General features: G+C 56.2%; 1 protein-coding gene across 3 annotated transcripts in view; it reads right to left on the minus strand.

The window, feature by feature from the left end:
- Positions 1-15,355, minus strand: part of IFFO2 (intermediate filament family orphan 2) — a 52,768-nt gene that overhangs the window by 11,914 nt on the left and 25,499 nt on the right. Inside the window, exons 2-6 of one of the 3 annotated variants that reach the window (XM_039474268.2) lie at positions 5,347-5,407; positions 3,341-3,436; positions 1,994-2,134; positions 1,432-1,494; positions 534-673 (exon numbers count right to left, since the gene is read on the minus strand). In XM_039474268.2, coding sequence (XP_039330202.1) covers positions 534-673; positions 1,432-1,494; positions 1,994-2,134; positions 3,341-3,436; positions 5,347-5,407 — 501 coding nt within the window. The remainder of the gene's footprint in view (positions 1-533; positions 674-1,431; positions 1,495-1,993; positions 2,135-3,340; positions 3,437-5,346; positions 5,408-15,355) is intronic. The other 2 variants (XM_039474269.2, XM_039474270.2) reach the window with 2 other exon arrangements.

Here is a 15,355-nt window from a genome sequence, read left to right on the forward strand (position 1 = left end):
TATGTGGCTGCCCAGATTCAGCAGCCACCACCCAGCACTGTCAACGGTGCCCCAGGCTCAGCGATGCCTGCCCTCCTCAAGCTTCCTAGAGAGGCTGAACATATGAAACGTCCCAAATCACAAATGTTGAAAATGAATCTTGGCTGGGTGAAGTGGTTCATGCCTACAATCCCAGCACTTTGGGAGGCCAAGGCAGGAGCATCTCTTGAGCTCAGGAATTCGAGACCAACCTGGGCAACACAGTGAGACCCTGTCTCTACAAAACAATTTAAAAATTAGCTGAGCATGGTGGCATGTGCCTGTGGTCCCAATTACTTGGGAGGCTGAGATGAAAGGATCCCTAAACCCAAGAGGTTGAGGCTGCAGTGACCTGTGACCGTGACGCTGCACTCCAGCCTCCGGCCTGAGAGATAAAGTGAGACAAAAAATAAATAAATAAAAGGAAATGAATCTAAACTCATCCAGTGCACGAGCTACTCTCAGCCCAAGCCTCCTGTTCACCGACTGCGCAAGCGGGGCGCGGGGATACTCACAGCTGGTTAAACATGCGCTTCATCTCATCGGTGATGTTCATGGAGCCGACCTCGTCATCTGAGAACCGGTTCACCTCCCCGTCCTGCTCGGAGATGTCGTCATCAGAAGCCACCTTACGCTCTTTCTTTTTGGGGACCACCTGAACCGGAAAGAAGGCAATCAAGGTAATTGAGGGGGTCTCGCCTAGGATGGAGGGTAGGGGTGAACTGGGAAGGGAGCCGGCATCCCACGGGATGATGAGTGTGGCTGGGGCCGGCCAGTGCCAGGAAAGGTGTGCAGGTCCTCTAAGAAGCAGGCGGCATTAGCAGGAAGCGTGAGGTGGGAGACATGCAGGGGGGACACGGATGGCCTGGACTCTGCCCTTCCCTGGGCGGCCTGGTGGGTGCGCCGGCTCAGCTCGCCCTTTTCACCACAGAAGCAGCCCCACGGTTTGGAGAGAGGAGCAGGCCAGACCAAGACACAGAGTCGCCTGGGATATCTCAGAGCCAGCCAGAGAGACGAAGAACCCCTGACAAAGGCCATACGGCCCCATGCTGCCCAGAGCCCTCCTGCTCACATGCAAAGGCAAAGGACAGGCGGCCCAAGGTTCACCAGAAGCTTCCACTCCAAGCAGACAAGCCATGAGCAAACGAAGGCTGCACTGGCCTCCCCTGCTTCCCCGCAGAGGGACAGCAAGAAGGCATGGAGGTGGAGAGAGCCCCAGGGAGGCCCGGATCTGGCCCAGCGACGTCAGAGTCACACACACAGAGCGACGACACACCATATATTGCCCTGGGCTCAAGCAAAAGCCAAACCACAACCCGAAACTCAAGAAGCAGCCTTCGGAGAATGACATGTGCCTCATTCGGCTGGACTAGCCCCCAGCCCTCTCCGGAGGACAGCCTCACTCGCGCTAACCTGATCGCCGTCTCTCGGGGGCACCCACACTTGCACGTTAGGTCGGGGGGGTATCGAGAGCCTCTTTGGAGGGGAATGAAAAATAGTCAACGGCCAAAACATCCTCTTCTGAACTCTGAGGCCCCTCTGCCAGAGCTCAGGCCAGCTCCCCCAGTTCTCCCCATAACCTGGCCAGGGCTCCCCAACCGTGGGGATGATGCCCAGTTCTGCCACCCAGAGGAAGGGGCAGGAAGCGGGGCAGTGGGTGCAGTGTGGGCTGGTGAAGCAGGCCCTGGAGGGGCAGGAGGCTGAGTTCTGCCAGTTCCTTCCTTGAGTACAGCACATCACCCTCCGGGCCTCGGTCTCCCCAGCCATAGGATGAAGTAGTCAGACCAGCCTATGAGTCCACGGGTGCCTGATTCTACTTTTCCTGGGGAGCCACAGGGTCGGGTAGTGCTACCTCTGGGGGAAAGGGAGGGAGTGAGTGGGATGTGGAGGGAAACAGGGGTTGGCCGGGCGGGGTGAGGCCAGGGCTGCACTGGGAGAGTGGGGGTTGGCTGGTGAGCAGGGCAGCCCTAGTCACCTGGAAGATCTTGGACACGTCTTCCGAGTTCCGCTGCTGTGCGACATCGCACAGCTTGGCCGTGATATCGATTCGGCGGCAGATGTCCATGTCCACCTTCATGGCCTTTTCTTGAATCTTTGTGTCCAGGTCTGTCATGGGCTGCAGGGAGGACAGCAGGGTTTACATGAGCGAGGGATGGAGCAAGCCTGGGGACCTAGGCAGAGAAGTGGGGGGACCCCTAGTGTCAGCAGGGGTGGTGCGGGGAAGCCCCCAGAGTCCGAGGGTGCTTTGGGCTTTTCTGTGAAGTGGAGGGCTGCAGCGGCACTGCTCGGGGTGGGATGGGGCTGGGGCCTTGGGAGTCAGGGGCCAGTGTGAGGCCGTGTGTGCTGCTCTCCCTAAGGGCTGGAAGCGTCCTCCCAGCAGACACTGGGTCCATGTTTACTCTGTTAGACCAAAGAAAAAAGAAAAACAACTCCCGCTGGAGAAAGATGGCCTTTCTTCTTCCACTGGCATGTCCCACCTGTCCCCCACACAATGCTGCCTGCCCAGGTAAGGCAGCTGTCCCCTGGACACTTCCCACGGCTGGCAAGGGGAGTCATTGATGACCACAGGGTGGATCCCCCTGGACCCAAGTAAGAGGGAGAGCAGTAGCCTCCAACTGGGGTCCCAGGAGGCTTCTACCAACCACACCCCAGCTTCATGCCCTTCCACACCAGGAGCCACACCAGACTCAGTCACCCACGTTCTGGCCCCTTCTGCCTTCTGGTGGGGCCTCCCCCCCCGTACTGCCCACTGTCTGAAGGAGGAGGAGACCTAGGTCTCCAGCAGCAAGGAGCCCTTTGCTGCCAACAGCTCCCCCTCGCCCCCACCCCGACAGATAGAGGGGCCCCGGATTGTCAAAAAGACACGCACACTGGCCTTTCCTGACCTCATGGAGCAACACTGCCGAAGGCCACTGGGCCTACGAGTCTCTCAGGCCAGCACAGACCAGAGGGCACCCAGCCCAACCTGCCAGACGCCCCGCTGCGCCCAGACACGGAGGCCTGCCCTCATCAAGGCGAGCTGGGAGGGACTGGGAGCGAACACACACAGACCGTCAGGGGAGCCCGGGGGAGGGGGGCAGGATGGGTTAAGCAGCAGATTAATGCATCTCTACTCAGACCAAGGGAAGCGGAAGTGGGGAGGGGGTGGGAGGAGGGCGCCTGGTCTCCGATGCATCCAATGCATCCATCATCCTCACGATCAAACACAGCCAGCCAGGATTCTAACTAGAAGCCGAGCTCCGGAGCCTCGGAGGGAATGAAGCATTTTGCATGATGGGTGTGGGGTAGGTCATAACACCCAGGGGCAGCGGGCGGCACTTACATCACTCATAAGCCCCTTAAACACCACCAGCTCAGCCTTGAGCCGCTCGATCTTCTCATTCATCTCCTCCTGGATGGCATCAGCCTCCTGTGCCGCCTGTGGGGACGGAGATACGGAGGCTTCAGAGGGGGCCGGGTCCTCTGGGGATAGGAGGGTCTGGACCCCTGAGTCCAGAGCCCTGGGCACTCAATGTCCACCCCAGCTGGGCACCTGCATGCCAGGGAAGGGGCGCCAAGGACCTTGTTCCAGCCTGGCTTCCCCGCCCCGACACTGCTGACTGCTTAAAATACTTTTCACTATCACATGGAAAAATCCATGGCAGATATTAAAAGAAAAAGAGCAGGTTAATGAACGAGCAATCCTATTACATTAAAAATACGAGATCAGGCCAGGCACAGTGGCTCACACCTATAAGCCCAGCACTTTGAGAGGCCAAGGCAGGCAGATCATGAGGTCAGGAGTGGCCCATATGGTGAAACTTCGTCTCTACTAAAAATACAAAAATTAGTCGGCCGTGATGGCACACACCTGTAGTCCCAGCCACTCAGGAGGCTGAGGCAGGAGAAATACTTGAACCTGGGAGGCAGAGGTTGCAGTGAGCCAAGATTACACCTCTGCACTCCAGCCTGGGTGACAGAGCAGGACTCCGTCTCAAAAAAAAAAAAAAAAAAAAAAAATGAGATCAATGCGTGTGAAACTGCCAATATTGGACCATCTCTGCTTTCAAAAATGACAATGTCATGTGTGTTGACCTAACACGCGTCTAAAGAGCATGGGTGCATATCTGCACAGACAAGATCGGAAGCTCACACACCAGTTTTTCAACTGTGGCGGGTGGAACTGAAGATAATTTTTATTTTCTTTGTGCTCTTCTATATTTTCCACATATTTGACCATGAACTCATTAAATTTGTAAACGAAAAAACTACTTTATTATAAAAGAAAGGGAGACATTCAGCCGTCTCCTTCTACACATTGACAATTATCTCAATCTGTCTCTTTCTTAGAAGATAAATCCTTTAAGTGTCAGAAGGCAATTTCTAAACATTTTCTTTTTTTTTTTTTTTTTTTTTTTTGAGATGGAGTTTCACTTTTGCTGCCCAGGCTGGAATGCAATGGCACGATCTCAGCTCACGGCAACCTCTGCCTTCTGGGTTCAAGTGATCCTCCTGCCTCAGTCTCCTGAGTAGCTGGGATTACAGGCATGCACCACCACGCCCAGCTCATTTTGCATTTTTAGTAGAGAAGCGGTTTCTCCATGTTGGTCAGGCTGGTCTGGAACTCCCCACCTCAGGCGATCTGCCTGCCTCAGCCTCCCAAAGTGCTGGGATTACAGGCATGAGCCACCGCATTCAGCAATTTCTAAACATTTTTTAAAGAACTTTTCATGCCTTCTCATTGGGTTGCTACTCTTGTTCCCATTTGACCGAAAGGAAAATAGAGGCTGAGAAGATGAAGTTTGCTGCTCAGGTTACACCACAGGCGGGGGAGCTGCAGAGCCCAGAATGCAGAGGTTCCAGCTAGAGCAGCAAGAGGAATGTTCCCAATTGCCCACCATGGAGAGCCTGCTCAGACCGAGAGCCCACCTGTGACATGCCCACTGCCCTCTCCAAGGCCTTCCGCCCCAACTCAGGGCACCCTGCTTGCTTGGGGGCTTACAGACCACCTAGTCCAAGCCTCAGGTCGGGAGACAGTGACTGGTGAGAAGAGTTGCGGTCCCAGGACATATGGCAGCTGGGACTTGCACCCCGGGACCTGGACCCAGGCTTCTCAACTCCTGCATCAGGGTGCTTGTGCAACACTGTGCTGGGTCCATTCCTAGCTTCCAAGCAGAGGAAGTAAAAGAGATCTCTTGACTCCATAGGGGAGAGACTGAGGCAGCAGGAGGTAACACAGAGTAGGGGCTGTGCGAGAATTTCCTGGCTTTGCCACATGAAGACTGCACCCCTTGGCCACATGGCTGTCTGGCGTGCCCTCTCCTGGTCGGGATGCCTGAGGGCTCTTACCTCCTGCAGCGTTTCCACCATGGTCTGAAGGTTCATGCGCTTGGCGAGCTCCTCCTCCCATCTGTAAAAGCCAAGAGGAACAGGTGGTCAGAAGGTCAGCTCCAGAAGGCCAGTCCAGCCCTCAGATACAACCCAGCATCCAGCAGGGCCTAGCTTGAGCTGGGTGAGGAAGGTGCATTGGGGCATCCATCCCTGCCTGCCCTCTGGGAGCACCCAGCCTAGGGGAGGTGCTGTGAGAGGACAGCCAGGCTGACACATTAACCAGAGTACCAGGTGGTGGTGACAAGTGCCACGCTTAAAGTATGAGCCCAACACTATGGGAAGACAGAGGTGGGAGGGACCGCCACCCTGCCTGCATGCAAACTGTGAAGTGCTGTGCCAACACTGCTGCTCCTGCTTTTGCTGCAAGATGCAGTCGCAAAGCTGGTCCTTCGGAGCCAGGCTGCGGCCAGCTCCACTCTCGGGCTCTTCTTTGCACCCACAAGAAACAAACTTTTATTGTGCTCAGCACTGCGATGTCCTACAGCCTACCCAAACCAACACAGAACTCTCCTATATAGGTGTTATCATCCCATTTTATAGATGTGGAAACCAAGGCTCGGAGAGGCTAAACGTTTTCCCCAAATACACACAGCAAGTCGGTGGGGATGGAATTCAAACCCAGGTTTGTTTTATTACATTAAAACAAAACCCATTAAATCCAGATTTAGCGTTTAAGATGTGCCAAGCCCTGTTCCAAGGGCTTCCATACTACTCTTTCATGTGCGTACTGCTCCAAGCTGAACAGGAACACGGGCAGGGGAGAAGGCAGAGGAGGCTTCAATGGACCCCCAGCCTCAACTGCAGGAAGAGACAGGAGCAGTTCCCTGGGGTTGGATGATAATACCAATACCAGAGCCGCCTCCACTGAGACTTACTTCACAGCAGGCACTGTTCTCCGTGAAGTTTATTCAATCCTTGTAACAACCTATGCTGTAGGTACCATCATTATCCCCAGGTGAAGAAAGCAAGGCCCAGAGGCACAAGCTGAGCCCAAGGCCAGGGTGAGACAGGGTCAAGCTAGGATTGACACCCAGGTGGGGAGGCCCCAGACCGGTTGCTCGGAATCTCCTCACGGAGCTCCTCATAGACCCAGGAACTGTCAAAGCCTAAAGGCCCTAACCCAGCTCCTCCAACACAGAGTCCCTCCCTCCCTAGAGGAAGCTGGGGGCAGGTTCTTTCCCTCCCTCCACCCTGGGACAGACAGAGGAGCTTCTCTCCTTCTTCACCCCACTGCTACCCTCCCTACATGGCCTCGGAGCAGGGCATCTGGAACCCTGTTAGGATGCTGTCGGGGCCAGCTAAAAATAGGCCAGAGAGGAGGGAGGGCTGGAGAGTTGGTTACGTCACCGGCTTTTGGAAACAAGAGAAAACAGATACTGTTTGCACACACAGAGGAAAATTCCTCCCCTCTCCCACATGAGACAGCCCCGGCCAGGGCTCCTGGAGGACACACACTCTCTTCCTCTCCCCTTTTTCTCCAGCCTTTCCCAGCCCCAGCATTAGCTGCCAGGCTGAGATCTGTGTGGGCTCCAGGGTCCGGACCTGGAGGGCAAGGGGCTGGGATTCCTGCCAGGGCTGGAGGGCACAGAGGAAGCTAAGAGGGGGCAGGGAGGGAATCTAAGGGCCTAATCCAGCCAGGACCATCTCATTGTACAGATGGGGAAACTGAGGCCGAGTAGTCAAGCCATTTTCCCAGGTCACCTAGAATATCAGGGGCAAGGCTAAGAGTCCAGTCCCAGGCCATCTCTCACTGAGAACAGGCCCCATGTTGGGGAGAGGAATCTCAAGCGGGGTAAGTTCCCAGGCCACCGCAGCCCTGTCCAGCAGCACAGAGCACCTGGGGCTTCCCTGAGGGGTAAAGTCCAGAGCACAAGTCCTGAGCTGGATCATCTCTCCTGGCCACACTGCTCAGAGGGGGGAAGGCGACTCAGTTCCAAAGCCACTGAGCAGGGCGGGTGCAAGGGCGAGCCCCAGCGTGGCTCTGGCTGCAGCCTGGCATCCAGGGCCAGCCCGCTACCACATCTAGCGGCAAGAACAGGAGTAGCAAAGAAGGACGCAAAATATAAAGAATGAGACGGCTCCTCCCTTGGACGCAGGCTTGCAGGGGCACCTCCCGACATTCTCCATTCCCCGGAGGGCCCCTAGAGAATGAGGCACAGCATCCCTCAGTTTTCCTTTGAGCAACCATCTCATGAGGAAGGCGAGGCAGGGGCCAACAGAACCCTTGTACAGATGGAGAAAATGAGGACCAGAGAGAGAAGGACACTTGCCCCAAATCCACCCAAGGTGAGAGCGCAAGCTCAGATCTGTGGCTCTCCAGACACAGTAATAGCAACAGCAGCAGCAGCCACCATTCACTGCGGGGTACGGTCTGGGCCCCACACACCGGCTCACTGCCTTGGACACACACATCACTGGTTGAATGTGAATTATTAACCCTCTTGGGGAAAGAATTTCTATCCAAGCCCATTTTGCAGTTGAGAGAGCTGAGGTTCGAAGAGGTAAAGTAACTTTTCTAAGGTCACACAGCTAGCAAGCAGGGAGCTGGGAGTCAAAGCTAGTCCACTCTCTAAAGCAGTGAGTCTCAACCTAGAATGTGCACATGAATCACCTGGACATCTTATTAACATGCAGTTCCTGGTTCAGCAGGCGAGAGCTGGGGCAGACAGCCCCCCAGTTATGCCAGGCTGCAGATGGCACTGAGTGCCCAGGCTCTGAAGACCACACAACCCAGCCCCTCCACCTCGCCTCTCCTCTCCTACCCCAAGTTCTGCACCCGCCCCACGCCTCAGTCATGTTTCCCGAGCTGCACACACCGCACCCCCAGGATGAGCTTGCACCAGTGATTTCATGGACTTTTTTATTTCCAAAGCCGGACTGGGTAGGCAGCCGGCTGGGCTCCTCCCAGAAGGTCGAAGACAGACCCCACATGTGGACAGCAGCCGGCTTGACTGAAGAGCCTGTCGCCCGCCCTGACATCCCTCCTGGCGGCGGTGGAGAAAACCTGGCTCAGCCGGCTCCAGTGTTGACAGTGCAGAAAAGCTCTGTCCTTGCACCGCTCTGAGGACTGGCATGAAGGGCCAGGTGGGTGATGTGTTTCTTACGGCACTCCAGACACCTACATTCACCACCTGCCCACCCAGAGCCAAGGAGCACTCAGCTTCACTGAGAACTGGTCAACCAAGTTGCTGGCGTGGAGATTTCAACACCTGCTTCCCAAACACAATCCTCCTTCTGCCCTGGGTCTGCCCGCAGGAGTAAGGTTTCAGTGGGGAGGGTGTTTCAGGCAGAGGAACAAGCAGAAAGAGGACAGCAGGAAGGGACAGGCCAGGCGCCGTCTGCCACCAAGAGGCGGGTGTACCTACTTTGGGTCGGGGGTTTGAGACATGGTTTCCTTTCAGCCTATGCCATCCCCGATCTCAGCCCCAGCCCATAGCTGAGCAAATGACTTGCCCAAAGACTGCCTAGGAAGTGGCAGCGTCTGGATTCGAACCCAAGTCTGGCAGAATCCTACACCCAGGCCTTTAAGGCTGAAAGGGGAAGGAAAGCTGGAGTGAACATAAAGAGATCATTTTGGGGGCACAAAGGTCAGTTTCTTTGAGTTTCCCTCAGCAACCCAGGAGCTGTTCTGTTGGCTGGGGAGGGGTCTTTTCTGGTCAGAAGACTCCAGGATATTGACAGGCCTGTCACTGGAAGAAAATGAGGTGACAAACACATCCCAATGCTCTCTATGGGGCAGGGCCTTTCCATAGATCTGCTCCATCATACTGCGCATGCTCTGGGAAAGCTGCCCTGTCCCCACTTTACAGGTGGGAAAATGAAGACCCAAGGCCTATGGACAACTCCAGCCACAGCCAGCATGGCTTGAATCACTGAGAGCCGCCCCTTCCCACCCTGATTCAACAGTTTATCAAACTTCCAGATCCTTCTCTCTTCAAGCGCTGGATGAGAGAGGGGACATTTATTAATAGATTACCTTCTCGGTGGTGTCCACCACGTTTGGCACTCACTCCTCCCTCTAAAAAATCCTGCTGAGCCCACCCCTGGGATCGTCCCCATGTTGCAGATGAGGCTCAGAGGTCAGGTAACTCATTTCCCCTCTTCCTCCCTCCTCATCAGCCCTGAAACCCTAGCCGTCCTCCCAGCCTTGTCTCAAATGTCATCTCTTCCCCAAGTCTCTCATCCACTTCCATTGTTTGCCTCACAGCTTGAGGCAGCAGAGGCCCCAGGATCTCCTCTTCCCCAGTGGCATGGTCACGGGATCCCACGGCACTCAGCTGTCACCCAAAGAAGCCAGTTCCACGACACCAGGGCCAGTGATGGCTCCAGTGGGTGGTCACCGCCACCTCCACCTTCCCTACCACCAACAGGGGCTGGCACTCATCTCAGGAGGTCTCCGGCACAGAGACGGGGCAAGGAGGAAGCAAGAGGCGAGGTCCTGGTCTAGGTGGGAAAACAGGCACAGGAGCTGGGTCTCAAGCGAGGGTCCAGCCCCTCTGCAGGCCCAGAGAGCTGGTTATGATCATCATTGCTGTGCTTGCTGCTGTATTCCTTGTGCCTAAAACTGGCTGAGCACTTGCTCAAGAGTAAGATATTTATCAAATGCATTTGTTGGATGGATGGATGGATGGATGGATGGATGGATGGATGGATGGACAGATGGATGGATGATTGAATGAATCCAAACCTGCACTTACTCCTCAGTGCCCTAATGGCCCTCACCTCCAGCCAGAGCTCCCTTCCCCCTGGAGTATCCTTAGTCGGAACCATCCCAGCCCGGGGACTTGCGGTAGGCAAATTCCCAGCAGAGGCCCTCCACACTCAGCTTCATCCATTGGCTCCAGCGCCTCTCCCAGGCCAGGCCAGTGGGAGGGATGGCCGGAGCACGAAGCAGGCAGGAGAAGGAGAAATCTTCCTTTTCCCACTTACCACAGCCCTGGGCCAAGGAAGGGAGGCAGGGATGTCAGGAGAAAGAGTGTAGGGAGAGGAAATGACTCCACAAAAGTACAGGGCAGCTGAGATCGGGGGCCTTGGCCACCATTTCAGCAGAACAAGCACTCTCTGAGGCTGGTGGCCAGGAGGGGGAGGTGGCAGCACCACCCCAGCCAGATGTGGTCTCTCCGCATTCCTGAGGAGCCACCACAGGAACCACGTGAGGAATGAGAAGTCTCTGCTGGCCACTGGGGAAAGGGGGTGGGCAGATTCTATGCCAGTCCCCCACCGACACCCCACTCAGATCCAGTGCCTCCCCTTCCCCCATCAGCTCAAGATGACACACAGACCCACAGGAAAGGGATGGATGAGCCTGCCCTGCAGAGGGGCGGAAACCCAAGCTGAAGTCACTGGCAGAGGGGCTGACTCACAGATTTTTCACTTCCTGTGCAGTCAGAGAAAGAGGCTCAGGGCTCTCGCTCAGGAGGAAAGTGGGTGCAGGCCCAGCAAAACAATGAAGGCTCCAGGGACGGCCCTGGGGCTCCTGGAGTGAGCATCCCAAGACTCCAGGGCAGCAAGAGGCAGGTTCAAACCCTGCCCCACCTCTTCCCAGTTGTGTCAGTTCCCCTCTGGGCCTCAATTGTCCCCTCTGTGAGTGGGGAAGCCACCCACCCCCTTTTGAAAGTGGCTGTGGGAACCACAGGAAGGGGACAGTGGGGGTGAAAGCACCCCTGGCACCCATCAGACCATGGGTGCTCAGCAGCTCCATGTGAACTGCACAGCATGGCACGTGGCCGCCTCCCACCTCCAGAGTTGGGAGGGAGGTGTAGAAACCACCCACACCTTTCGGGAAGGGGAGCAGCCGGCACACCTAGGTAGACTTAGTCAGGTGAGGGGAAACAAGCTCAGGTGAAGCTAGGCTAGAGCCCTCAGTGGAAGACTTCATTCTGGGCCAAGCGTGGGCCTGGCCTCTGGCAGAGGGCAGGTGGGGGCAGCGAGCAGCTTCCTTCCCAGCGGGTGGAGGGCTGGCACCTTCTCAGCTCCATCCTGGCCATGGGGAGCCACCCCACTGCAGCAGGGCCGGGTGCAGGTGGCCCGGGACTTGCTGGAGCCCAGTGGCTCTGACCACAGGAGACTCTGCCCGGCCAGTGCCCCCCAGCTCTGTGCTGCCTCAGCTACTGTGTTTGCCCACTCGAAGACGCACAGAGGGGTCCCGGCATGGATGGTATCTTGCCTAGGCCTCATAGCAGAGCCAGGGCCAAGCCGGGGGGCCCCAACCGGCCATTCTTCTCTAGAATAATATCTGAGCTGGAGGAAGAGGGTGCAGGCACAGAGGCAGAGCAGGGGAGCCCTCTCTTCAATGCAGTTTCACAGAAGCTGATGGGTTGTGCAGACCAGAGTGGGCTCGCCTGCGGGGACAGGGCTGTGCGCCCCCAACAGCCCCCACTTGCTGCTTCTGAGTCCTTTTGAAGAACCTGAAAACCACGACTGAGTCAACTTCCTCCTTGCCCATCAGCCCCCTCGAATACCACAGACAATTCATATTTAAGGCAGAAAAAAATACGATAAGGGAGTGGGAGTGGGGCAGGGCCAGGAATACAATGTGGAAACCCCAGCACTACGGCTAACACAGGGCTCACCTCCCGGCAGCTCAGCCCTGAGGCACGTGCAGACACTTTGCCCCCCCACTTCCTCTCCCACGTGGCCTGCTGCAAACGTCTTCTCCCCCAAAAATGGACAGCCAATAAGCTCAAGCCCCTGCCCCTGGAAGAGGCCCCCTCCAGCCTGGCCCAAGCCCCACCCCCGGGACACCTGGCACCACCTCTTGTGGCCTCCTTGGCTCCCATCTCCACGGAGCCCCCGATCCCCGGGAAGGGCTGCCTCGCAGACATGCCCATCAGAGCCCGGCTGCCCAGCTGTACTCCGCTGCTCTCGGAAGGAAACACAAATTAAATGCCAACTGATTGTCTCCAAGGAAGAGGTATTAATTTAATGTGAACACTTAACCAGGGCAGCCGATTCCATTACAGACTGGCGATAATGGCCTGGGCAGGACGGATCACAGGCTGCACGCTGGGGATGGGGGCCAGGTTTGAAAAGCCACTACATCAAGTGTGCCCCAGCACACTGCCACCCACACAGACACACAGAGCTGCTTTCAACCAGAAACAGTGGCCTTCTCCAGGGATGCCAGCGGGCCAGGTCTGTGCAAGGCTGCTCAAGGGAGAGGCAGAAAGGTCTGACATCCATAGGGAAGACCCCTGTGGAAGAAAGGGTACCAGGCTAGGAAGCAGGAGGTCCTGGTTCAAGTCCTGGCTGTGTTGCTAATTTGCTGCATGACCCTGAACAAGTCCCTCCTCTGCCCTGGGTCTCAGTGTCCCCATCTGTAAGAAGACCTCTCAAAATCTCTCTGGATATGATACTTGCAGTGCTATAGGGCCCTTCCTTGGAGTCCAGAAGAGTGACAGCCTCTATCCAGAGTTATCCTGGGTCCCATCAGGGCTCTGACAGCCTGCACTCAATAGCAGACACCCTCTGGGTGCCATCTCCCTAGTCAAAAAGCATGATGTCGGAGCATGCATTTGTTCATTTGTTTGCTGATCATTCATTTATTCCATAAACAGTTCCTGAGGGCTTGCCATGAGCCCCACAGGCCTTAGAAAGTCAAAGGGTGTAGGCATTTCTGCAGACCTCTCTAGGAAGAGCAGGAGAGCTGAGAAAGTCATCTGCCACCGTGTGATCCTCTGAGGGCCTGCCTACCTCAAGCTAGGAGCCTCAGTCTCCACCTCTGTAAAATGGGGATAGCAATCACATCTTGGAGGGCTCAGGAGAGCAGGCTTAAGTGAGACACACAGGTGCCCTTGACGGATGATGCCCATATTCTTCATAGGTGTCACCCTGGCTCTACCTGCCTGGGGGAGGGAGGGGCAAATGGGTGGGTTAAAGTCTGGACCCCCTAAGCAAGGACACTTCTCCATCCTGTCTTGGCCCTCTGGGGACCCAGGAGCAACTGAGAGAGGCGGCACTGGAATCAAGTTATTCAGGAGTTTTCCCAGCAAGGAGGTGAAGAGTCCCGCCACCAGGCAGGGGGGATGAGCTGCACAGGGTCATCACATTCCCCCCCACCTGTTTCCTGGTGACCAAGGGGGCCCTTTGCAGGGCAGCTAGCTGGTCTCTGGGATCTCCGTGGTGAGCCACCAGGACTTGAGAGAGGTGAGTGGGAGAGAACAGGAAGCCTCTAACTGGGGCCCAGCCCCCACCCCAGCCACACACCTCTTCAGGCATCGAGGCCGCCAGCCCTGTGCAGGAGGAGCTGGTCCTGCCTCCGCCCCAGCTGGCTCTGTGACCCGGGCCAGTCCCTTCCCCTCCTCTGGCACCACTTTCCCATCAGTAATGTAATGATGTCAAACTGGATGGATTCCTAGGGCCCACCCAGCCAAGCTTGATCAGAAAACAAGTTCCCTGATCCCTGGACAAGCACCCCACACTGACCATAAAGCCACCTGACAAACCACAAATGCTCAAAAGCCAGCTGGGACGTCAGTCCTTGCGTTCCAACCAGTGTGTGTAGTGGAGAGAGGAGCACGGGCTCTGGAGCCAGAGGGTCCTGGGATCAAATCCCAACTCTCCATCTTGCAGTTCTGAGACCTTGAGCAAATGAGGACCCTCTCTGGGCCTTGGTAATACCTCCCAGCTCTGAGGGGTTTTTGCCCACATTCCACAGAATGGCGTGTGAAAAGTGCCCAGAACAGTGCCTGGCCTACCATGAGCATACCATTGGTGTCATCACCCTCAACCTCGAGACCACCCAATGGCAGCCACTCAGAGAGGTGGGGAGAGGCTGGGAGAACACTCTAGGACAGGCGTCCCCAAACTATGGCTCGCGGGCCGCATGCGGCCCCCTGAGGCCATTTATCCGGCCCCCCGCCGCACTTCAGGAAGGGGCACCTCTTTCATTGGTGGTCAGTGAGAGGAGCACAGTATGTGGTGGCCCTCCAACGGTCTGAGGGACAGTGAACTGGCCCCCTGTGTAAAAAGTTTGGGGACGCCTGCTCTAGGACCACACTGTAAGTGAGGAGGTCAGACTTGTACCCAGGGCCCTCGGACGACACAGCCACTATGCTGCATAACAGCCATGTTGTTTGTTGATGGCCATGATAATGAGCTAGATGCCACCTTCACCTTGCTGGGTGGCTGGCAGTACACAGGGCAGGATGGCAGAAGGAAAGAAGCCAGATGCTAATGCCATAGAATCCCCTCACTGAAAACCCTGCTTTCGCCCTCCACACCCCAGAGATGCACCCCAGGAACTAACGGCCACGCTCAGCCTTTGAAGTGTGTCCTAACAAGGCCACTGCGGCAGCAGGTGGGTCCAGGGTGGGAGAGCCCAGCTGGTCTCATGGTACCTTCCAACACACACAAGGCATTTCAGGGTGTTCCCCCAGGCCAACTTCTGGCTTCTTATGGGCAACGTGGAGCCTAGGGAACCCCTGGGTCACCTGTACCGTTGCCAATCTCAGGTTCCCATGATTTTCTGAGCCACCTGTCCAATTCCCCCGTGTCTGTATTTGCCCAAGCTCCCAGCATCACTCCCACTTAGTATCACTTATTGAAAACAACTTTGGAGAGGCTGAACATGGTGGCTCATGCCTGTAATCCCAACACTTTGGGAGGCTGAGGCAGGAGGATCATTCGAGGCCAGGAGTTCAACACCAGCCTGGACAACATGGTGAGATCCCATCCCTACAAAAAAATTTTTTTAATTAGCCAGGCATGGTGGCACACACCTGTAGTCCCAGCTACTTGGGAGGCTGGGGTTGGAGGATCCCTTGAGCCCAGTAGTTTGAGGTTGCAGTGAGCTAGGATCAGGCCACTGCACTCCATCCTGGGTAACAGAGTGAGACCCTGTTTCAAAAACAAACAAAAAGCACCTTTGGAGAAACGGCAGCTCTGTGGACACTCGTAATCCCAGGCAGCATGCTGGGCAGTGCCCTCCCTCCACTGCTTCCGTCTGGAAGCTACACCCAGGTGGGCA

This window comes from Saimiri boliviensis, chromosome 11 (assembly GCF_048565385.1).
Source record: "Saimiri boliviensis isolate mSaiBol1 chromosome 11, mSaiBol1.pri, whole genome shotgun sequence".
NCBI classification, from domain to species: domain Eukaryota; kingdom Metazoa; phylum Chordata; class Mammalia; order Primates; family Cebidae; genus Saimiri; species Saimiri boliviensis.